Source organism: Aulonocara stuartgranti (genome assembly GCF_965226115.1).
Source record: "Aulonocara stuartgranti genome assembly, chromosome: 11".
Taxonomy (NCBI): domain Eukaryota; kingdom Metazoa; phylum Chordata; class Actinopteri; order Cichliformes; family Cichlidae; genus Aulonocara; species Aulonocara stuartgranti.
Genome location: NC_138947.1, coordinates 31,491,849 through 31,516,772, shown reverse-complemented (window position 1 = coordinate 31,516,772; position 24,924 = coordinate 31,491,849). Strand labels below are relative to the sequence as shown.

General features: G+C 37.9%; 2 protein-coding genes across 2 annotated transcripts; both read right to left on the bottom strand.

Annotated features, from left to right (window-relative positions):
• LOC309718037 (myelin-associated glycoprotein-like) lies at positions 1-9,110 on the bottom strand. The gene is made up of 10 exons (XM_082552982.1): positions 9,090-9,110; positions 6,576-6,645; positions 4,495-4,851; positions 2,836-3,126; positions 1,341-1,589; positions 998-1,258; positions 823-910; positions 645-737; positions 442-511; positions 1-366 (listed from the first exon to the last, which is right to left on the bottom strand). Exons 2-10 carry the CDS (start codon positions 6,583-6,585, stop codon positions 331-333), a joined length of 1,455 nt encoding a protein of 484 aa, XP_082409108.1. The 5' UTR covers positions 6,586-6,645; positions 9,090-9,110; the 3' UTR covers positions 1-330.
• Positions 9,111-16,959: 7,849 nt separating this feature from the next.
• LOC309717513 (sialic acid-binding Ig-like lectin 14) lies at positions 16,960-23,091 on the bottom strand. Its single transcript, XM_082552153.1, has 9 exons — positions 22,814-23,091; positions 22,301-22,651; positions 21,064-21,354; positions 20,092-20,340; positions 18,112-18,372; positions 17,921-18,011; positions 17,626-17,718; positions 17,411-17,480; positions 16,960-17,327 (listed from the first exon to the last, which is right to left on the bottom strand). The coding sequence occupies exons 1-9, from the start codon at positions 22,860-22,862 to the stop codon at positions 17,292-17,294; spliced, it is 1,491 nt and encodes a 496-aa protein (XP_082408279.1). The 5' UTR covers positions 22,863-23,091; the 3' UTR covers positions 16,960-17,291.
• Positions 23,092-24,924: the final 1,833 nt, after the last annotated feature.

Sequence of the window (24,924 nt, the reverse complement as noted above, 5' to 3'; positions counted from 1 at the left end):
ATACCAATCACACTCATACACTACAGTGTGCTTTTCTGCATTCTGTGTTGAAGTTGGTACACAATCCCAGAAAGACAAATTGCTTTAATTTCACAACCACTAAACACTCCCTATTTAAAAAGAGAGTGGAAATGAGACAGACAGACAAATAGACAGAATCGACTACATACTCTCTTCCCTTTGCGGGGAGACTGATGATAAAACACTTAATGAACAACTGGAATAACATATGTGATATAAGATGAAAATAGCATAAGGATTTTTTTTAACATTTTCCTTGACTTCCATCTGAAGACACAAACATGGACTGCAGCTGGTCTTTCACAGATGTTACACATTGGCGTATACTGATTCATCCAAGTCGGTCTGCATAGAAAAATAAGTTTAATTCATTCCATTGTTTGATGCAGGCACATAACAAATGAAGAAAACCTAACTCACCCCTACGTTGCCATATACATGAAAATTGGTGTAAATGTCATTGCAATGGGCATCCTCATAGTTCTCTTTCCTGCAGAAACAATAAAGAAAAGCACACAAGATTTTTTTCTTATCTACATGAAAATGAAGTTCAGTCACTCCTTCTTAGGTTACATTTAATCAAAAGTTTTGTTTGTTTGCTAATTAAGGTGAAGAATGTATACCTCCTTGCTGGGGCATAATGAGGGATCTCTACAGGTCTCTCTGACTTCATTGTGCTCAGGTCAGATGGTGGTGTCTCTCCTGATCTCCGCGTGCTAGCAGAAATATGTTTGGGTGTTTTTGTTTGAGTTTTTTGGCATTACCTTTAATGATATTACAATAATTTGTTTAATGACTCACCATTTTTTAACTCCGACAGCAGTAGCTATCAAAATAATGAGCAAAATGACACCTGTTCCAGAGGCAATAAAGATATATTGCATGTTGTCTGAAGAAAGAAAAACATACTGTGTTTTTTGTCATGGAAATGTTGAATAAAAAGAATTTATGTTCTATTTTTGACATTTTTACTTACCATTAACAGGTAAAGAGAATGTGAGGTTAGCATTTCCCAGCGTGTTGTTTGCCAGACAGTGAACAAACCTAAAGGACCTAAAGTCTGTCTGCAGAGTCCCAGTAGTAACAGAGCCATTTGTCTCTACTGTGGTGCTTGGCAGGACTCTGTCACCAAGAACAAAATGGACCATGCTGGGGGGCCTGGACTGTACAATGCAATCACACTTTACTATGCCGTTATATGAGGAGCACTTAGAGTAAGTCTCAATGTCAGGGCCATCTGTAAGAACAGCAAATGTAATTAGAAACATATATCCATGCATTCATCTTTTGTTGTTATATTTGTTCTATTATTTACTTACATAACACATTGAGCTTCAGGGTGCTTGACTTGACTCGTCCTTCTTCATTAACAGCAGTGCAGTACACGGGCTCTGAGTGTCTGGAGACATTTGACATTGTGTAGGTTTGCCCCTTATTCAGCAGAACACCAGTTTCACTGTGCCACTCATAGCTGCTGACAGGGTTTGCATCACTGGAGCACTTCAGGTGTGCAGTCTCTCCCTCATTCACATCTGACTGGTACTCGACCTTCACATTCACTGGAGCATCTGCATAGAAACATTTAACCCTTACTCTGCAGCATTTTGTATCATTTTACACAGTGAGGTAAAAGCTGAGTTTCATTAAGCATTTTGACATAATGGTAGTACTAGAGTAAATTTTCAAGCAGTTGCCAAAGTCAGCAAGGTTCTGATTGGACAAATATATTGACGATAGGCTGAGCCCATCGGCGATAGGCAATTTATTTATTTATTTGCCAATGAGTAAGTTTGCTAAGAATGATGGAGCTAATAGAAGCAGTCAACAGAAAGAAACAGCGCTGTTTTAACAGTGAGCAAATGCACCCTCCTCAGAGTGCGCCGAAATGCTTGTTGATGGAGCTGCAGAAGCTGGTGACAGCCAAGTATACTCAGCCGGATGGTGGACACGTACATGCTCATGCAGGTTAGTCGTGTTTAAGTACTTTGCTCACACTATATGTCTGCACAAGTGGCACACCACTTTGGTTACATCCTTAGGTTTACCCCCTTCATGTGGTTTAAAGCCTTTATATATTTCTTTGTGCTGTAAGCGTTAACGTGCCATCATCATGATAAAAGCGAATAACAATTAACCCATCCAGATGGGTTTAGTGCATTAAAAATTTTAACCTCGTTAATCGTGATGACCGCTTTAACGCTCTAAATTTTTTGGGAAATTAGTTTGTCCATGCTTGAACTTCTTTTATGTTGTAAACGCGCAAATCAGTCCGTGCATGATTACATGGCTCCACCCATCAAAAATGGGTGACTCGCCCATTGTCGATTATTGGACTGACGATTGTCGGTTGGAAAATTTTTACATATCGCCCAACCCTACCATGAACTAACAAAATATCCAAGTAGTCCATCTAATATTTGATATATTTCGGTCAATGGAGACCAGACAGACTGCTAAACTAACATCACCATTGACTAAGAAACGCTAAAGAAAAAAAGAATAAAATTACGACTTAAAAAAAAAATATGAGTCAATTTAATGATTATAAAGTCATAACTGATAAACGGAGACACAGACAGAATTTGCTCTTCTTTCTGTCACATGTCCATCCAGTGAAAATACCAGACATCTTATTGCTGACTGTGGTTGGAATCTATATGAGTCATGATGACTGCGAATCCTGTGACTCTGACTGAAGCTAGATGCAGAAGCTGCTAAATGAAACATCAAAAAGTAATGCACAAATTTTAGTTTTTAAAATGCTTGAGGAATTTGTCTTTTATCATCAACACATATTTAGAAATGCACACTTACATTTTACTTTAAGGGTCTTGGATGTTTCTTGGTGCTTTCCTCTGTGGTATGTTACCCTGCATTGTAACAGTTTGTTGTGATCAGTGCGGTTTGAGCGAAACATTAAAATTGATGTTGCCTTCCACTGGCCATCATGAAGCTTCTGTGCTTGAAAATGCTGCTCTCCAGAGTGACTCCAGTGAAAAGCTGGTGGATATGTGGGGCAGGAGTGAAACACAGAGCAGGATGCAGACACAGGTTGACCCTCCTTTATGTCCTCATGCGCAGAAAAATCAATGGCATTTGGTTCACCTGTGTTAACAAGAAAGATCATGAATAATCAAATTTTCTGAGAGAACACTTAATGTACTCGGCAGTTGATACTGTATTTTATAAAGCTTTGACTTATGAACTTGCCTTCCTTATATTAATTAAATTTGTTGATACTGTATTTTTCAGACCATAATGTGAACCGGATTATAAGATGCACTGTCGATGAACGGGTCTGTTTTCATACATAATTACATATTACATTACATTAAGCAAATGTTAAACTTAATTGTTACACCTGGTAAAGCAGCAACGCAGATCATTTTATTAAAGATGAAACAATTCTTTAACTCAGGTTTTAACTCTCAGTGATGCCGCAGTGATTGTTTGACTTTGGGACCTGAAGCAGAGTTTGGACCTAGATTACACCGCGAGGCTCCTGAGTACGGTAGCCGTAATTCTCTGACAACCCATCATGCTTCGTACTAAAGCACTTTTTGACAGATTTTTGAGCGTACCACATGAAATCAGTTCAAGGTCAGTAAGCACAACCAAAATTCACACATAAGGTGCACCGGATTATAAGGCGCACTCTTGATTTTTGAGAAAATTCAAGGATTTTAAGTGTGACTTATAGTGCAGAAAATACGTTAAACATGAATAAAGTGTTGAAAATCACCACCAGAGTCTAGTGAGGTTATTAATGCATAACACAGATATATTACTAACACATATTACAAGGAAGTATGGGGGGAAAGAATAGGAAGAAAGATATTTCCTGTTTTGTTTGAGTTGCTGTTCATGAAAAAAAGAATCAGCTCTGGTTGGAAAATATAACAGGAAAAGAGTGGTGGCTTCATTTGGAATTATTTAATCTTTCCATGTCTGCATGTTTCCAAACCGATGCAAGATGTACTTTCAGTCTGATTTCAAGCTTGAGAATGTAGGAAAACAAAGAACTGGATGCAACATCACACATAAACTGAAAGATAAAATGAATTAGCCTGATTTAATAGCACAAATGATGAACATGAAAACAGAAATATTAAAGAAAAAAAAACCTCTAAACCAAATCAATTTGTATTAACCGCAAAACCTGTCTTTCAGGGTTCTAAGTAATTAGTTACATTGGGCTTTCAGAAGCAAAATGTGAGGAAAAAAGCCACAGACACTGAACACACTGCTGGATAATATTAATAATAAAGTGCTATTATAGGTTGATTTGCTGGTTCATAAATGCATTGTCAGAGCTTAGGTTTGAATCAGTTAGGTAACAAAGCAAAAGTGTATCTGTTATTAGTACAAATGAATCAGCTCAGACCAAAAAACTAGCAACAACACTGAACAGACAATACTAAGCTTGGAAAATGCGATTTTATTATTGGCAATATTAATGAACATTTTACTTACGAATCATTGAAATGGAGACTTTCTTATTTAAGTAGGAAAAACTGTTATAGCCTCCAAGTTCAATCCTGAAGTGAAAAGGCCCTCCATCATTTTGTTGAAGATTTTCAATCATCAGAGAACAGTTACTCTTGCTGATGTCTCCAAGAAGTTTTGTTCGTCTCCTATACTGCTCCAGCATTTTAGACTCAGTTGGATGATAGATGACTTGATTCCCATCATTGGTCCAAATCCCTGTGAATGTTTGGACCTTTGCATTTGGGTAGTTATAAGAGCAAGGGATCACCACACATGACCCAAGGAGACCTTTTACTGAGGATGGGACAGCAATAGTCCAAGATGACGCTTCTGTTTGAGTAACTGTAATAAAATGCACAAAGTGTGAAGAAATGAAGCACAGAAACAGGTTGATCAACAAGAGACAGGAATCTTAAATGTATGAAACAAAATGCTGATTCCCTAAAAACTGCCTGGACAACAAAAGATGCATTATAAGACACAACTGACTGTTCAGTTCTGTAACTGGCAAATAAGTAAGTAAACATTACCTCTATTCATACACATTGTGCAAAATGTATCATACCTTTGACGCAAATGCATATGAAAAACAAAAGCCACTGCCAAACATCCATCTCTTCTTCTTATTTCCACATCTAAATAAAATAACAAATGTGTGTATGTGTGGGTGCTTTTATTTCCTCTATGGACAAGTGATGTCAAGTTTCCGTTCTGCTTTTAATACTCACTTGATCCACTTTGCCACAATTTCTGTGAATTTACAAAGTGTAGAATGGGGAAGCAGGTCATATGTATCAATATTTATCCTTTTTGAATGATTTGCCAAGATTTTATCAAAGGGGTGTTAAGAAGATTTATAAGATTATAAAATAACACATTTTATTTTTCACAAGTTGAATTTCAGATTTCATATGTAACGTAATAATAATAATAATGATAATAATAATAACAATGATGTACGAGGTATTTGTCGTCTCTTTAAGCGTATGTTGTATCTTGCCTCGCATCTTCCATTGAGCACAAATATCTGTGCTTATTCTAGCCTGGCTCTGCCAGATGTCCTTTGCTCTTTATTGCAGTGATATTAATAGAGGTCAACTACAACTCATTCATCTCTTAGTGCTTCTACAGAGCTTGTAAAAGTTCATCTTGAGTTGAATAAAAGAGAACACATTTGAAATGAAAGGAAAAAAGCAGTTATGCTGTAGTATATGTGAGTGAGGTCATTCATTTAGTATTTTAAAAAAGTTTAGCTTTTTAGATGCACAACCTAGTCTTCAATGGGAGGCTGATTGTACCTCAGCACATTCACATTTTAGTTATAAACTATTATGACACCTCCCCTAATATGTGTAGAAGTTCTAGTGAAACAATATGAGATCTATGTTGTAGAGTGACAGACTATCTCATACTACATCTAGTATCCATTCAAATAACATCAAAATTAGCACATGGATCCAAAGTAATAAAAATGCTCAGTTATATCAACAACTGCATCAATGAGGAGTTTAGTTAACAAAGAGGAAAGACATTTTCATGTTTTTTTCTAATTTGAGAAGAATGACTGTACCTTTTACTTATTCGCCTCATTGTCTTAAGTTGTACCTGGAGATTGTTGGTGCAGAGCTGTCACCACAGGATTTCATTTACTTAGTTGATACCTTTCGGCATTTACATGACATGTTGTCTTGTACGATTTATGCTTAAGCTCTTACTATCTCACAACTTCACAACCTACTTCATTACTAAGACACCAAACTAATGCAATAAAAAAAAGATTTGTTTAAATTGTTACACAATGTCAAAAAAATAAACTATTTTAAATTTTCACAAAAAGGGACCCAGTCTTTTTTAAATTGGTATTGTTTCCCCTTTATGAGCTCATACTTCAGCAAAAAGGTCTCCATCCTGTCCAGCTCATACAAATGCATCAGTATTATCTTCAGACAACAATGAAATAATTTTAATAAAAAAATCGTCCTTGTGTCATGTCTCCGTATTTATATAAATAATGAGCCAACATTTTCCTCATGACACCATTGGTGGACCTACCCTACCCTACCTACCTACATACATCCTGCTCGCCTGTTAGCTGTTTAACAGCTGCTGCTGATTCAGGAAACATGCCCACGTTACCTGGTGATAGTCACAGTTTAAGATAAGATAAGATAAGATGACCTTTATTAGTCCCACTCGTGGGAAATTTGTTTTGTTACAGCAAAAGTGCAAAGTTATGTAGCAGAAATTAGAAAACACTGGAATGCAATAAAATAAAATACTATATACAATAGAATAAAATAGAATAGACTAATATATACAATAGAATAAAATAGAAATACAAATGCTATATACAACTGAGTAAGAAAATACAAAAATACAACTTCGTCAGAAGAAGAATTGTACAAGAATTGCACATATAGCAGTCTTATTGCACGTGTAAGGGTTTGATCAGCTGCAAAAATCTTTGTTGTGGAGTCTGACAGCAGTGGGGAGGAAAGACCTGTGAAATCTCTCCATCCGGTGTGGGATGGTGCCGCAGTCTCCCACTGAAGGAGTTGCTCAGTGCTGTCAGAGTCTCTTGCATGGGGTGGGAGATGTTGTCCAACAGGGATGACAGCTTAGCCGCCATTCTACTGTCACTCACCACCTCCATTGGGTCCAGAGGGCATCCTAGAACAGAGCTGGCCCTTCAGATCAGCCTGTTCAGTCTCTTTCTGTCCCCAGCAGAGATGCTGCCGCCCCAGCAGACTACACCATAGAAGATGGCTGAGGCCACCACAGAGTCATAGAAGATCTTCAGGAGTGGGCCCTCTACTCCAAACGACCTGAGTCTCCACAGCAGGTACAGCCTGCTCTGCCCTTTCCTGTAGAGGGCATCTGAATTATGAGTCCAGTCCAGTTTGTTGTTCAGATGAACACCAAGGTACCTGTAGCTGTCCACAGCCTCAATGTCCATACCTTGGATGTTCAGTGGTTGCAGTGGAGGATGCTTGTGCCTGCGGAAGTCTACCACCAGCTCCTTGGTTTTACTGGCATTGATCTGGAGGTAGTTCAGCTGGCACCAGTCCACAAAGTCCTGAGTCAGTCCTCTGTACTCCTTGTCGTCTCCATCAGTGATGAGGCCGACTATTGCAGAGTCATCAGAGAACTTTTGCAGGAAGCACTGGGTGGAGTTGTGGGAGAAGTCTGCAGTGTAGATGGTGGAGAGGAACGGAGCCAGATCCGTTCCCTGTGGGGCCCCCGTACTGCAGACGACCCTGTCCGACACACAGCCCTGAGTCCTCACATACTGTGGTTGGTCGGTGAGGTAGTCCAAAATCCAGCTAGTGAGGTGATGGTCCACTCCAGAGTTCTCCAGCTTGTCCTTCAGAACCGAGGGAAAAATAGTGTTGAACGCACTGGAGAAATCAAAGAACATGATTCTCACAGTGCTTCCAGGAGTCTCCAGGTGAGCGAGGGAACGATGTAGGAGGTGAATGACGGCATCATCCACTCCAATGCCAGGTTGGTAGGCAAACTGAAGTGGGTCCAGTGATGAGCTCACCAGGCGCCGAAGCTGAGCCAGGACCAACCGCTCCAGGGTCTTCATCAGGTGGGATGTCAGAGCCACCGGCCTGTAGCTGTTGAGGTCCTTGGGGCGTGAAGTCTTTGGCACTGGTACAACACAGGTGGTTTTCCAGAGCTGTGGGACTCTTCCCAGCCTCAGGCTCAGGTTGAAGAGGTGCTCTATCACTCCATCACCGTGGGCAGCTGCAGCTCCATGTAACGTAATGTCGGCGCAATACTGTGCACAAGACAAAAAAATGTAGTTTGTTTCCTGGGTGCAAAGGTGCTTGAGCTTGTGTTTCCTTTTTAGTTACTGGCCGGGGACACAGAAGAAGTATGTTGCTCTCCTGAACAGGTAATTCAGCAAAAGGGTAGTTGTGAGCGAGATCAATCTCCTCCATACTTAAGCTGTGTGTTCCTGTAACACTCCAGAGAACATCGTCACGATTTACCAATAAGTCCTGCATCCTGACTGTGTCCCCTTTCTGGCTTCCCCAGGACAGTTTCTTGGGAATGCTGAAGCCAGTGGTTGCTGAATTACCCATGATACCAAGGAGAAAATTTGTAAATTAAAAAGAAACCCTGCATCAATCAAGTGAAGAATATTAAATTAAGTGTAATTTATATAGCGCCAAATCACAACAAAAGTCACCTCAAGATGCTTTTTCTCTTTGTTGCAATTACTAAACTATTTTTTATAAACTATTATTTTTTAGCTGTTGTTACATCTGTTATTAATAATTTTTTTTAAAATTATCATTATTTTTATACATATACATGAATGAAATGAAATAAGTTTTCAGTGATATTTAATGATGAGTAGTTTGATTTCCACAGCAAAGGGAAAAAAATTGATTTCCACAGCAAAGGAACAAGAAGGTGAAACATCTTTAATACTACTAATCACTCACCACTTGTTCACGTTGTACATCATCTTTGTTGATGTATTTGATCACCACCTACAGGCCAGTCAGTAGTATTTTGGTTATTACAGGCAATGGTAAGAGAGATATATCATTAAGATTTGTACTCACTGGTAAATCATCTGTTTTTCTTCTCCCAGCATAAACAGAACCAAAGCCTCCTTCCCCGAGCATTTCAAGCGCTTCGTATTTGGCCTCAAAGAAGGCTAAACACAGACAGAGAGAGAAACATATTTTTGCATATGAACTTCGGATAATGTGGGATAAATGGAACAAATATCTTATTGTTTTCTCATGTGTAGCACAACGTAGGAAATAGTAAAATTAGAAATGTTTCCACTACTAGAAATATTCAATTTGGTTTGTTTAGCTGAAGCAGGTAACTGGAAAGAGTGTAGAAGGAAGCTCAACGGGTCAAGTATTAGCATTTCAGAGTATTTACTTTGTTGCTGTAAGAAGTAGGGTAGGGCAGGGCAATATGGCCAAATATATTTATCACGATATATATTTGAAAATTTGCGATAACGATATAACTGACGATATAATTGGTGCGAGACAAAATACTTTACAACTCCACAACTTTATTAGTGCAAAAAAACCCCATCAATTTATTTTCACTCAAACAAGCAGCTGTTTTTTATGTGCATTAAAGCTATATAAAAATTTAATAGTGCAAATGCAAATTCCTTTCCACCATGTGTGTATGAAAACAAAGGCACCGCGCATGTGCGTTTATTCTATCGCGATATTTCATTTTCTAATCATTAACTAATATTGTATTGGTATTACTGTAAACGGAATAATATGACATGCTACTTTTGATTAGGGCTCATTTACTTTAAATCTGTTATTGTTAACAAAACATTTCTTAAACAAAAGAGAAAATTGCACATCCTCTCACAATATTTCGACTCCTCAGTACGTAGCTGCATCATGGAGTTTAGCCATTTTCATACAATTGTGTCTGAGTCAGTATGTTAGGGCTTGCTGATGTTAAACAGAGCGGCGATTATATCGTATGCATTGTTTAGTATTTTGTATCAGAGTGATTAAAAAGTTTCCATCAGCTACTAAAGAGCTGGAAGTTAAACCCAGCTCCACAACACTGTTGGTGTGTCCCACTGTGGAGGAGACTGACATTACAACTAGGAAATGACTGCATAGCACCACTTACTGACCTAACACACCGAGTTCTGAAAATGACTGCTGTTTGCATGACGTTGCTATAATTACCATTAGTGAAAGACATTGGAAAAAGGCTTAAAACTCAATGAAGAATTTGCAAACCTAAAAGCAACAAAACAAACTTAAGATACCTTTAATCCTAAATCCACAGCCTAACCATACAGTTCGGTCCTGTATAGTCATCTACCACTGATCTTACTTAGTTTACCTCTGTTTCTGTTGAATGGGAGGGACATGTTCCCACTGTTGTAAATGGGAGCTGATTGACTGCTGCATCCTGGCGAGGGCTCACAGTCATCTTCCCTGGTTGCCTGTCTAGATGTTTCTGTTCCTGGCAGCTGCTTAGTTCTGTGCTCCTCATGTGATTCTCTGATACTGGTGCCTCTCTCCTGTTTTTTAGCTGGTGTCTCTCTCGAGGTGCTGGCCTTTCTTTTCACACCCTTTATTGGCACAGTGTCTACTGCTGACTGAGCAGGTCCACGGCCACTCCTCAGCCTTTTTCTAGGTGACTCTAATGCAGTGCTGGCTTTCCCCTTTTTTTCCAAGCTACATGTGGCTTTAGTGGTGCTGCCACAACTCTCTATAAATCAGATAATCCCAGTTATTATCAAGCTGATGACAGCATGCAGTTTGATTTTGATTGAACCAAGAAGTCTGTGTGATGTTCAGTGCCACTGAGTTTTAATGTTCATCATTTTACAAATTTGAAAATACTTAACTAATTAATGCAGCTAAAGTTTAGAGAAGGTTTGGTGGTTTAGTTTAAGGTCTGTGTCAAAGTCAGACTTTCTACAATATATCCAGCTGGTTGAAAGTAACTATGTACATTTACTCTAAGACTGCACTGAAGTCCAGTTACTTTATGTCTTTACTCAAGTATTTCTATTTTGTCCACATTTTGCTTCATAACTATATGACAAAGTTATGACATTATATTTGTAATATAACAACACTCAAAAGTACAGAGAGGTGTTTTTGTCCTTTAACTTAGTCTACACAACCAGGCTTTAAAGTCACAATAACATCATACTGCGAATAGCAAAAAAGTAAAGACTCCAGCAGAAAATTAAGAATACAGTTGATCCGTTTCCAATAACAACCAGTTGTATTTTCAATACAAAGAAGAAAAATGCACTTTTCTGCACGAAAACCAAGAAAAATTATGCTAACTGTAACTAAATAAAAAAATACTTAAAATAAAATAATTTGCATTTGAAAAACTTGTACGTGTACAAATACACTAAATTACAGACATAAAACTCAGTTTGAAGCTGTCTGCAGTGGAGGAAAATCAGAGGACGACTTACCTGAGCTTCTATCAGAGGGCACGAGATTTACACTGTTTATTGTCTCAGAGACCATCTTCTTGGTAAATTTGCGCAGTCACACTTTGAGAAAATGCTTGACTTTGAATATACCAATGCTAAGTTGAGCTTTTCTGACGTTGCTGTGCTGAAGTGAGTGAACTGTGTGTTCTGAGTTGTTAAAGATGATGACTCGGGTTCCATTCCGTGAGTTCACAAATACACAAGATTGAACAATACAAAGGAAGAAAACAAACACTTATTTAAAACATTTTTATTAAAAGGTCTCAAGGAGTCAAAAGATGAATGATAAACATACTGGGTTGGGTTCTTTTCCACATTTAACACTGTAAATCCCTCAGTACACAGAAACTGTATGAAATGGCCACAAACAGAAATACATGCATATACCAGTATGAAGAGTTTACACACTTTTATGAAATGAAATTTCTATTCTCTATTCTTCTTTCACAAATAAAAAGAAATCTACATTTTAAAGTTTCCACAGATGTAGTTTTTGGAAGATGGGGTCAACAGAAATACTGTTCAACTGAATATCAACATTTCACATGGCAAATATTTTCTGTGAGCAACAGCTGCGCATTTACACATCCAGATGTGTTAGCTTTCATTTGGTGTTTTGATTCTGTCTATTTGATGGGTGTAATATCAGTTAGCGCTTCTGTTACCTCCGCTTTGGTCTCCTCTGGTCTCAGAATAAATAAATGCAACACAGAGTTGACAACAACATCGATTTTGCTTCTACAAGAACACCTTTCTAAATACAAATCTGCTAATCTTAAAACTTTGACCAAACCAGAGTTTACCAAGTCTTCTTCGACAACTCAGGCCTTAAAAAAGAGGAATAACCAGGCTGAATGTCTTTCCTTAGGAAAAGAATAAACCAAAAGTCACTTTTAGAAAGTGTAGCATCTTGAAACATAATTGCTGTTAAGTGATAAAATATTTTTCTCCTCTTTTTCTTTTTCACACAGTTTTAAGATAATCAAACAAATTTTGAAACCCTGGAAAATACCAAACTTAGTTTTTAAATTATGATTTCATTGATTAAGTGGAAAAAATGTTATCCAAGCCTACTTGGTCCAGAGTGAAAAGGCTGTTGCCATCTGTTTAAATCATGAATTATTGCAATTAACTACATTTCTTTTGTGAAGTTGACTAAATTTCATAAGCCACACCCAGTCCTAAATACTGCCAAATCTGTTAAATCAAGAAATCTCATAAAAATGACTAAATAAAATAAAAAGCCATTGTCTTCACAGTGGCTTCTACCTGCTCGGAGCTCTCCTCTCTCTATGGCTCACACTTCCTGATGTTTGCAAAAAGATTTTTCTTTTAGACCAGTTGTGCTTCAGATGTCAGTTTGTGCATTTATGTGTTAATGATTTTGTTTACTGTTTTATTCAAAAAAGAAATCCAGAAAATGCTTTGTGATTGTTTTCTTGCCACTGTCTTTTTTGCTTAAGTTTTAATGTTGACATACATTGTCAACCTGAACATCCTGAACAACACGAAATGAGAGAAAACAAAATGAAGTGTATTTGCAGAATTTCTTTTTCTTCTTAGAAGGAATCTGTAATGCTATAGTTTTAAAATTTTTATAATAGAAAACAGTGGTTCTGCTGTTTTCCCTCTTTTTCTTAAAGCATAAAGCGTACATAATAGCAAAACACTCAAATTACACATAAACATATGTGAGGAGAAAAGGTCTTTAAGTATATACCTTAAATATAACCACTGATCACCATTGATCATGAGTTAATCACTGAGTTGTTCCAAGTATGACCTAACGCCTTGTAGTTGGGAGGCTTTTCTTTCATTATAGTCTTTCAGCACCATCTTCTGGTGAGTTTGTTCAAATATTCCTGGCTGTAGTCACCAGTAAGTCCTGTTCAAAGTAATACTTCTTTGGTGCAGTGGTGCTATTTTTTCACATATTTACCGACAAAGAAAATTTTTGATAAGCAATGAAGCAGCAGCTGAAGCCTGTGTGCAAATAAATGTTTAATGCTCAAAAATAGGCACTAAAAACAGGAAGTTATGAATCTGGTCTATAAAGATATCTGGCATAAATTACACTTTGACACAAGACTGCACATCCATTCAAGTATAAAAACACAAAGTATAAATAAAATCAAAGAATGCAGGTTTAGTGCAAATGATGTAAAAACAGTCACACAGACAACAGACAATATGGACTGGAATACACATACACACAGAACTACTGTGAAAAAAGATCAAAATGAGCCCCAGAAAGACAGCTTGGAAACATGCAAACAACATCAAAACATAAAGCACACAAAGACTCCAGAGATGGAGGGAAGCATGAAAAACTAAGATAGTAAAAAAAAACCTAAAAAATTAAACAGACAGAAGAATTCACTGCACGGACAAAAGTAGATACTGGACACTGACTCTGACAGTGAATTATGAATAATTCAAAATGCTGCATGGTACAGTGGCTAGCATTGTTGCCTCACTGCAAGAAGGTCGTGGGTTTGAATCCAGTCTGGCCTTTTCTTGTATGTTCTCCCTGTGTTTTCATGAGTTATGTCAGGGTACTTCCTCCCACAGTTCAAATCCAAGTATCATGTTAGATTAACTGATGGTTCTAAACTTGACCGTAGGTGTGAATGTGAGTATTAATGGTTTGCTGTCAATCTGTCCCTTTGACCAACTGAGCTACTGCTCGGAGTGTACCCTGCCTCTTGCTCCATATCAGACCTATTTACATTTAAGTTTATTATAAAAAGATAATCAAAGACAAAATATCTTATAAAAGTATATTTTGTCAATACTAGTTTTGGTGATGGATTCTTAGATGCATAACAAATATTCATTTGTTTTATCAGCTGAGCAGAGAAATCTCAAAATAGACTCACCATTAGACCATAAACCAAGAGGCCAAACCAGAAGTACATGGAAGTCAGAATGCATGTCCTTTCACTTCTGCAAGGAGGCTTACATTTTAGTTACAAACTGTTAATATAATACCTCTGTTACATAATACCTCCAGTACCATGTGTTTAACTGTCACACAAGGATGGAACTGTAAGCAACAACAAAGTGCAAAGTTGTTTATATGCACGGTTTTCACAAAAGAAGACATGAATTACATTTGTTTAAAAAGGAAAACACATTTTAAATACAGTTTTTAATCTGTAAAGAGAATGGCTGAAACTTGTTGCTTCTGCAGAGCAAAGGACTTCCTTTACATAATCAATGCCTGTATGTCACCATATGCAGGCATCTTGTTGTTACTTCTTCTCACAAGTTGAGAGAGAAAGGCACTCTTTAGTAGAGACGCTACCAAGAAGCATATTTGCACTCGCACTTCAGGGGCTGTGTGTTACCACCTTATTAATCAGAACTGAGTATCTTCTTGTTGTTCTGTTGTGTTGCTTGAATTGTTCACTGTAAAACCACATATTTCTGGATCCTCCGTTCCAACAAAAGCAGGGTTGAGTATTTCACATGTGTATGAATACACTTTGTTGCTCTCCTGAACAGGTAATTCAGCATAAGGGTAGTTGTGAGCGAGATCAATCTCCTCCATACTTAAGCTGTGTGTTCCTGTAACACTCCAGAGAGCATCGTCACGATTTACCAATAAGTCCTGCATCCTGACTGTGTCCTCTTTCTGGCTTCCCCAGGACAGTTTCTTGGGAATGCTGAAGCCAGTGGTTGCTGAATTACCCATGATACCAAGGTGAAAATCTGTAAATTAAAAAGAAAAAAACAACAACAAGCCTACTAGTAAATAAATACATGTATGAATGTATGAGTGAAGAATTTGCAGAACAGAGTTTTGTTTTTGTTTTACCTGGTCACTAAAACAGCTGCTGGATCTTTCTACTGAAGCAACGAATGCGGAATGATGGCTGATCTGGTCTATTTTAAAAGGTCTGACCGTGTCTGTTATTGATTGAACATTTAAGAGTCATCAAACAGTAACAATTGAAGTTTATCTCATTGTAATTAACATAAACCAATCAATCAATCAATTACTGGAAAATGCAATCACCATTTTAAAGGTTTTTGAAATCTTGATGAAAATAACCAAAACAAACAGTTTTTAGTTGTGAGGTTTAAGTTTATGTATTCTCCAGAAAGTTTATTTCATTTTGATGTTGTCATATGTCATAAAGTTCAATAAAATAGGCACATTTATCACCTGACATTGAACTTTGCAAAAAAGAAAACATTTATTACACTATGGGCCAATATGTACTTCATTTTAAGTGACATATGAATGAATCACTGCATTGACCCTTTTCCTTTGATTAATTTTTTTAAACACCACTTGTTCTTCATTAAATCAAATTAAAATTAGATTATTTTTTAATGAGTTTTATTATAAAAAATGACAAAGTAAGAATAGAAGTTAACATGTTTTAGTCCAATACCTGTCTGAAGATATAATTTTCACCTAGCAACTGAACCGTGGTGGACTTAACTGTGGGATCCTTCCACAAGTTTCTTTTATGATTTCTTATGGGCAAACATAGGAGGATGGGAGGGGCGACAAGGACTAGTTTTAAGTTTGAATAGGGTCAGTGTCACTGAGCATGAGGTGATAACCTGGACCCACCCTACAGAGGTTGCATAGTTCAACTTCTCCAGGATGACACACACACACACACACACACACACACACACACACACACACACACACACACACACACACACACACACACACACACAGTGAGTACTGAAGGAGGCCAGTTTATTTAAGAATCTTTGTTCTTACTGTCTGTGGTAACTTATGTTTAAAATAAGCTTTCTTTGTCACAACCAATTGGTTCCAATCAACTGTGATAAATAAAAATATCGTCTGTACATATACAGACCCTCGAATTGAACATCCTGAGCAGGTGGTTAGGATTGTGGAAGAAAAAATAAGTTAGTCTGATTTATATGCCTTATAATTAAAATGAAGATTTTTAATTTAACATCTACTTTAAATACATATCTTGAAAGGAGTGACACAGACTTTTAAAACAATTGGCTTCTGGCTAAACCTCAACAAACATGTTTGCATTGAGGGTAAAAAGCGGAGTCATTTCAACCATGCCAACAATCAGCGTACTCTTTCTTATTATTGATTTTTTTTCTTGTTGATTTTTTTTGTAGCTCCTTAGACCTGAGGACAGCACACATTTCTTGGTTTTTATCTCGATGGTTGTTGCTGATTAATGAATAAACAGACCAGACCAGGGTGATCAGATCACAACGCACTGCCATGAGAAGTGGGATAATGAGATGAGAGATAAACATCCAGTCTAGTCCCACATAAAGTGGGAGATGTGGTCACCCATATCTGTTAGGCTGTTTGTAAGCATTGATACTATTTATTTGTAATGCATATTTAATTAACTCACAATGTAGCTAATATAAGATTTAAAATTGACACGCTTTCCTGAGTATTTTCTCCAGTTAAAACATTAACAGCTACTATGTATTGAATGTCATTTTTTATGAAGAGGATTAGAACACCTTGTGCTGTTGTTCAATAACTAATCACAAAAACAATAACGATAAAACAGCTAATAAACATATTTAGTAACTTGACAACTTTGTAATTACTGCAAAACTTTAATAGTAATTTTTCAAAGCACATTATTTGATCAGACAAACAAAAGTACAAAACAGAAATTCTCTTAATTACAATATTTTACAAGGAAATGTGAATGACAGATGACAGGAAAACTGATATAATATGTATGTGGTATAAGATGAATATAGCACTAGGATCTTTTTTTTCCTTGACTCCGACCTGACCGCAGCTGGTCTTCCACATATATTACACGTTGGCGTATACTGATTCATCCCAGTCAGTCTGCACAGAAAAGACTGCTTAATTCACTCCAGTCTTTGACGCATGATTAGATTAAATTTTAAAAAATACAAAACTTTACCTACCTCTGTGTTCCCATACACACTGTCATTGCCGTAAATGTCATTGCAATGGACATCCTCATAGTTCTCCTTCCTGTACAAAGAATGCAAAAAGGAAACAAGTTTGGCTTTTTCCTCTACACACAAATTATATCAAATATTCATCATTCATGTTTAATAAAGAATAATGGTTTTTTTTTTTTTTTTTTTTTTTTTTTACTGATTTGAAGAATTAAAACCTTTTTGTTTGGGCATAACGAGGGGGCTCCGCAGGTCTGTCTGACCTCGTGGTGCTTAAGTCAGATTTTGGCGTGCCGTCTGATTGCCCCCTGCTGAAATTTAAAACATCAGGAGAAAAACTAAGACTTTCCAAAACCTCTAAAATACAACATTAGCATAACATCGCAACAATTAGAAGCAGATAAATATTGCTTTATTTTATGATCATATTTAAAACAGGTATTGACATTTTACATGACTTGAACTTATACCTGTTAATGTTTTAGAGTGTGTAACTTGTCCTTAACAACTTACCATTTTTTAACAACTCCCACTCCAATGGCTATCAGAATTATCAGAACAATCACACCTGCTCCAGAGGCTATGAAAATATTCTGCATGTTGTCTGTTCAAAAAGAAAACACATTGAATATTTTTTGTTTTGCCATGTAAATATAGAGTGATTATAATGCTGTTTTCTTGAGATTCAAAGTTTTTTTTCTTACCATTAACAGGTAAAAAGAGTGTGAGATTAGAATTTCCCAACGTGTTGTTTGCCAGGCAGTGCACAAACTTGAAGGACCCAAAGTCTGTCTGCAGAGTCCCAGTAGTAACAGAGCCATTTGTCTCTACTGTGGTGCTTGGCAGGACTCTGTCACCAAGAACAAAATGGACCGTGCTGGGAGGCCTGGATTGTACGATGCAATCACACTTTACTATGCCGTTATATGAGGAGCACTTAGAATAAGTCTCAGTGTCAGGGGCATCTGTTAAGACAGCAGATATAATTAGGATCTAGCAGATAACCATACATTTATTATATACAGTGGGGCAAAAAAGTATTTAGTCAGCCACCGATTGTGCAAGTTCCCCCACCTAAAATGATGACAGAGGTCAGTAATTTGCACCAGAGGTACACTTCAACTGTGAGAGACAGAATGTGAAAAAAAATCCATGAATCCACATGGTAGGATTTGTAAAGAATTTATTTGTAAATCAGGGTGGAAAATAAGTATTTGGTCAATAACGAAAATACAACTCAATACTTTGTAACATAACCTTTGTTGGCAATAACAGAGGTCAAACGTTTACTATAGGTCTTTACCAGGTTTGCACACACAGTAGCTGGTATTTTGGCCCATTCCTCCATGCAGATCTTCTCGAGAGCAGTGATGTTTTGGGGCTGTCGCCGAGCAACACGGACTTTCAACTCCCGCCACAGATTTTCTATGGGGTTGAGGTCTGGAGACTGGCTAGGCCACTCCAGGACTTTCAAATGCTTCTTACGGAGCCACTCCTTTGTTGCCCGGGCGGTGTGTTTTGGATCATTGTCATGTTGGAAGACCCAGCCTCGTTTCATCTTCAAAGTTCTCACTGATGGAAGGAGGTTTTGGCTCAAAATCTCACGATACATGGCCCCATTCATTCTGTCCTTAACACGGATCAGTCGTCCTGTCCCCTTGGCAGAAAAACAGCCCCATAGCATGATGTTTCCACCCCCATGCTTCACAGTAGGTATGGTGTTCTTGGGATGCAACTCAGTATTCTTCTTCCTCCAAACACGACGAGTTGAGTTTATACCAAAAAGTTCTACTTTGGTTTCATCTGACCACATGACATTCTCCCAATCCTCTGCTGTATCATCCATGTGCTCTCTGGCAAACTTCAGACGGGCCTGGACATGCACTGGCTTCAGCAGCGGAACACGTCTGGCACTGCGGGATTTGATTCCCTGCCGTTGTAGTGTGTTACTGATGGTGACCTTTGTTACTTTGGTCCCAGCTCTCTGCAGGTCATTCACCAGGTCCCCCCGTGTGGTTCTGGGATCTTTGCTCACCGTTCTCATGATCATTTTGACCCCACGGGATGAGATCTTGCGTGGAGCCCCAGATCGAGGGAGATTATCAGTGGTCTTGTATGTCTTCCATTTTCTGATGATTGCTCCCACAGTTGATTTTTTCACACCAAGCTGCTTGCCTATTGTAGATTCACTCTTCCCAGTCTGGTGCAGGTCTACAATACTTTTCCTGGTGTCCTTCGAAAGCTCTTTGGTCTTGGCCATGGCGGAGTTTGGAGTCTGACTGTTTGAGGCTGTGGACAGGTGTCTTTTATACAGATGATGAGTTCAAACAGGTGCCATTCATACAGGTAACGAGTGGGGGACAGAAAAGCTTCTTACAGAAGACGTTACAGGTCTGTGAGAGCCAGAGATTTTCCTTGTTTGAGGTGACCAAATACTTATTTTCCACCCTAATTTACGAATAAATTCTTTACAAATCCTACCATGTGAATTCATGGATTTTTTTTCACATTCTGTCTCTCACAGTTGAAGTGTACCTCTGGTGCAAATTACTGACCTCTGTCATCATTTTAAGTGGGGGAACTTGCACAATCGGTGGCTGACTAAATACTTTTTTGCCCCACTGTATGTTTGAATGAAAAGAAAAATCTCTTCTGTTGTTATATTTCTTGTATTGTTTACTTACATAACACATTGAGCTGCACGGTGCTTGATTTGACTCGTCCTTCCTCATTGACAGCAGTGCAGTACACGGCCTCTGAGTTTCTGGAGACATTTGACATTGTGTAGGTTTGCCCCTTATTCAGCAGAGCACCAGATTCACTGTGCCACTCATAGCTGCTGACAGGGTTTGCATCACTGGAGCACTTCAGGTGTGCAGTCTCTCCCTCATTAACATCTGACTGGTACTCGACCTTCACATTCACTGGAGCATCTGCACAGAAACATTTAACCCTTAATGTTACTGTGCAGCATTTTAGTTTATTTTTCATACAATCAGGTCATAGTTGAGCTTGTTTCAATATTTTGACGTGGTGTAGCAATAAAAGAAAACTTCAGAAACCAAAGAGATAAACATAAATGTTATGACAAAATATCAAAGCCAATGTTACATATCAACCAGAAACATTTTATGATTTTTTTCTGTTCAGATTTTTTAAAAAACATTTAATTTTCAGTCTCTTTGGTTTCATTATTACATTTTTTTGCCCCGATAAAAAAACAACAACTAAAACTTTATATAAAACTGTGTCCCATCTTTTAAAAAGTTCTCACTAAATTACAGCATTTACAATATTTAAGGGATTCTTTTTTAATAATAATGGATTGGATTTATATAGCGCTTTTCAAGGCACCCAAAGCGCTTTACAATGCCACTATTCATCCACTCTCACATTCACACACTGATGGAGGCAAGCTACAGTTGTAGCCACAGCTGCCCTGGGGCAGACTGACAGAAGCGAGGCTGCCATATCGCGCCATCGGCCCCCCAACACCAGTAGGCGGTAGGGTAAGGTGTCTTGCCCAAGGACACAAAGACCAGGACAGAGAGCCCAGGGATTGAACCGGCGACCTTCCGGTTACAGATGCGCTTCCCAACCCCCTGAGCGGTCGCCCCGTTTTTAACATCAACATGTTGTTAAAGCTGCACACTTACATTTTACTTTAATTGTCTTGGATGGTTCCCGCTGCTTTCCTCCGTGGTATGTAACTCTGCATCGTAAAGGTTTGTTGTTATCAGTGCGGTCTGAGCGAAAGGTCAGAGTAGATGTTGCTTTCCACTGGCCATTTTGAAGATTCTGTGTCTGAAAATGTTGCTCTCCAGAGTGACTCCAGTGGAAAGAAGGTGGATTTGTGGGGCAGGAGTGAGACACAGAGCAGAATGCAGATACAGTTTGACCCTCCTTTACCTCTTCTTGCACAAAGAAATCAGTGGGATTTGGTTCACCTGTTTTAACGAGAACACATGAACATCATATAACTGCTGTAATGCAACACACGGCACTTGACGCATGTGGCAGTTGATGTCATGTTTTATAATGACTGGGCTTGTCTTTATTGATAAAACATGAATAAGAGTCCATTGAGGTGACCAACACAAAAAACATTAGCTTTTTCACAAAATCTAAGAAGGTAAAATGTGGGAAAAAAACATAAAAAAGATATTTCCTGCCTCATTTAGGTTGTTGTCTTACGGAGCCCCGCAGGGGACATGGGAGAGAAAAAAATTAAGACGGACTTTTGCGAGATCTCGCAAAACAAACTCGGGATCTCGCAAAACTTTTAGCCGCATTCTTCGGACGCCGGCTCGAAGCCGACCGGGAGGTTGAGGCACGATGTGCCGGGAAAGCGGTGTTCCTCCCGGCTGTAGTGGGTCTCAACCTCCCGTTAGCTCGAAGCTAAGAATGCGGCTAAAACTTTTGCAAGATCTCGCAAAACTTTTGCGAGATCCCGAGATAGTTTTGCGAGATCTCGCAAAAGTCCATCTTAATTTTTTTTTCTCCCATGTCCCCTGCGGGGCTCCGTAGTTGTCCACAGGAAAAAATAAATAATTAATTTATTTTGCTTAAAAATATAAGATTTTAAAAAAGTAGGGGCTTCATTTGGCATGATTTTCTTACTGTGTCTGCACTTTTCCCAACCAAATTATAATTTTTGTAAAAAAACAACAACAACAACTTGTTAACTGTGTGGTAACATCACACATCTGCTTAAAGAAATTTGATTAAGCCTATTTTAATACCAAAAATGAAGAACCTGAAAACATTTAAAATTAATTTATATTAATTGAGCACATATCTTTCTGAAAATAAAAAAAAAGCCTAGAAATAAAGAAAGGCTTATGAGACCTACAAAATGTCATTTTTTACAGTATTAACTAAAATTTTACTTACCGATCATTGAAATAGAGACTTTGTTATTAGAGTAGGAAAACTTGTTTGGACCTTCTAGTTCAATCCTGAAAAAGAAAGGTCCGCCATCACTTTGCTGAAGATTTTCAATCATCAGAGAACAGTTTTTCTTGCTGAGGTCTCCCAGAAGTTTTGTTCGTCCCCTATACTTCTCCATAGTGTTAGACTCAGTTGGATGATAGATGACTTGGTCATCAATCCTCCAAATCCCTGTGAATGTATGGGCCGCTATATCTGGGTAGTTATAAGAGCAGGGGATCACCACACACGAGCCAAGGAGACCTTCCACTGAGGATGGCACATCAACTGTCCAGGATGATTCCGTTTGAGTGGCTGCAATAAATTGCACAATAAAATGGAGTGAAGTGAGGTGCAGAAACAGGACAATCGATAAGAGAAAGAACGCTTAAATGCATGAAACAAAATGCACATTCCCCTGAATTAGTTCTAGAATTTCTGAAAATAACTTCATACAAAACGCAGAACATATCATACCTTTGAAGCAAATGCACATGAAAAACACAAGCTGCTGTAAAGCATCCATCTCGTCTTCTAAAAAATAAAGACTGCGTGGGTGCTTTCATTTCCTCCAGGGGAGAAGTGAAAGGTTTGGTTTCCTTCCTGCTTGTATTAGCCATTGCGTTCGCTTTACCCCAAAGTCCCATGCATGTATTATGGGGAAAGCTTGTTTTATTAATTTATCAATGGACTCTTCACTGGATTGATTATAAGTAGTTTCAACACATCTACAGAGCTATTTGTTAGTATAAGCTCAGTTTTCCCTTTGAGCAAACTTTGAACGACTCCCCCCCCACACACACACAAAAAACTCACCAGTTGACCTAAAAAACAATAGACCACAAAGTATGAGACCAAAAAAGCAGCAAATGAGAGGCTTTACATAGCTGTTTAGTAGGCATGCTTACATTTTACAGACCATGTATGATATATGCAGTACAATGTATAGAAGCATCAGTAAAGCAATGTGTGTCAAATACTAACAGCAAATTACCAAAGCATCAAATTAAAACAGTACACTGTGTCGTGTGTTTAACTGGTTCTTACACAATCCCAGAAAGAAATAAAATTGTTTTGCTTTCATTTCACAAAAAAGGGTTAGTTTTAAATCGGCATGTTAGTCTCATTTCCTCTTCACACTTTGAGAGACGAGACAACTCATATACTTGTACCAGCAGCACCAAGGCTCCTTTTGTTTACTCATCACAACTAGGTTTCTTTTTTTTTATATTTTATTTTTTTTAATAAGCAACCTATATGAACACAAATAAACCAAAATAAACAATTTAAATAAACAAACGGGTGTACCATCTAGTGTGTATACACACACACACACACACACACACACACACACACACATCCTTAAGCATACGTACACATAACTACATACATATGTATTCGCCTATACCCTCATACATACTGACATGAACATATATACACATAACAATTCAGAAATATGGCATACATAATTACAGAGATTCAAACAAGATCGGGTCTCCTTGACAAAATGTAATGTTTCCATTTAACCCAAATATCACTAAATATGTCAAATTGGAGTCTATTAATGAAGGTAATTCTTTCCATTTTAAACATCCCATATACAATCTCATACCAGTCATTTAGTGATGGGATTTTCACACTAAGCCATTTCTTGGTAATAGTCTTACGGGCAGCCAGACTCAGAATACCATACAACAGCTTGGACGTACATTCACCGAGTATAAATATCCAAACAAAAGTTCATCCCAATTAAAGGGAAGTTGCATACTAAAAATGATCTGTAACTCAGAATGAATCGATACCCAAAAAATGTTGATCAATGGGCAAGACCAAAACAGGTGGAAGTGTTTTATTCCTTGGGCCCCACAGTTTCTCCAGCAGCTAGAGTGATTAGAATAATGTTTACTTTGTGCAGGAGTAATAAAAAATCTACACAGACTCTTCCAACCAAAACATCTCCATATATTAGAACTAGAAATTCTCCACTGAAAAGCACACTGCTGATACCAAATGTCATTTGAAATTGCTGTATTTGTTTCGCTTTCCCATTTTTTTTTAATGTAGGTAGTATTCCGCTTCTTAACCTCTTGCATACCCTTATACAGTCTAGAAATCACCTTGAGGCCGGGATCTGCCTGGTAAGCCTTGACAAATATACTCAAAACAGGTAAAGAGAAAAGATCTGTTCTCTTAGGTATAAAGTTATGTAGGTGATGCCTAATTTGAAGAAACCTAAAAAAATCTGTTTTGCTTAACTGGTATTGATCTTTTACTGATTGGAAGTCCCTAAGAATTCCCTTATCGTAAAACATACAATATGCCATTAAGCCTTGTCCTGCCCATTTTTTATATCTTACATCTAACTTATTGGGTAAAAAATCAAAATCAAAAGCGCACCATCTTAAAATCCTAACCTCTTCATTCCAATCATTCTTATTAAGAAATTGTAACCAAAGTTTTAAAGGCAGGTTAATCCATTGGTTTCCTTGATTAATTTGTTTTTTAATGAGTGTCACATCCCCTAAGCTTGCCTGAATTGGAAAATCTCTTAAGGCCACTGTTTCTATTTCTATTTCTTTCCATCTCGC

Excerpts from the sequence above, each read along its gene's own strand:
- LOC309718037 (XM_082552982.1), bottom strand. Across the intron at positions 911-997 it reads ATTCTCTTTACCTGTTAATG|ACAACATGCAATATATCTTT; the intron begins GTAAGTAAAAAT and ends TTCTTTCTTCAG. Across the intron at positions 367-441 it reads ATGTATATGGCAACGTAGGG|ACCGACTTGGATGAATCAGT; the intron begins GTGAGTTAGGTT and ends TTTTCTATGCAG.
- LOC309717513 (XM_082552153.1), bottom strand. The coding sequence starts at position 22,862 with ATGGATGCTTTACAGCAGCTTGTGTTTTTCATGTGCATTTGCTTCAAA. Across the intron at positions 17,719-17,920 it reads GTGGGAGTTGTTAAAAAATG|CAGGGGGCAATCAGACGGCA; the intron begins GTAAGTTGTTAA and ends TTTAAATTTCAG. Across the intron at positions 17,481-17,625 it reads CGTTATGCCCAAACAAAAAG|GAAGGAGAACTATGAGGATG; the intron begins GTTTTAATTCTT and ends TTCTTTGTACAG.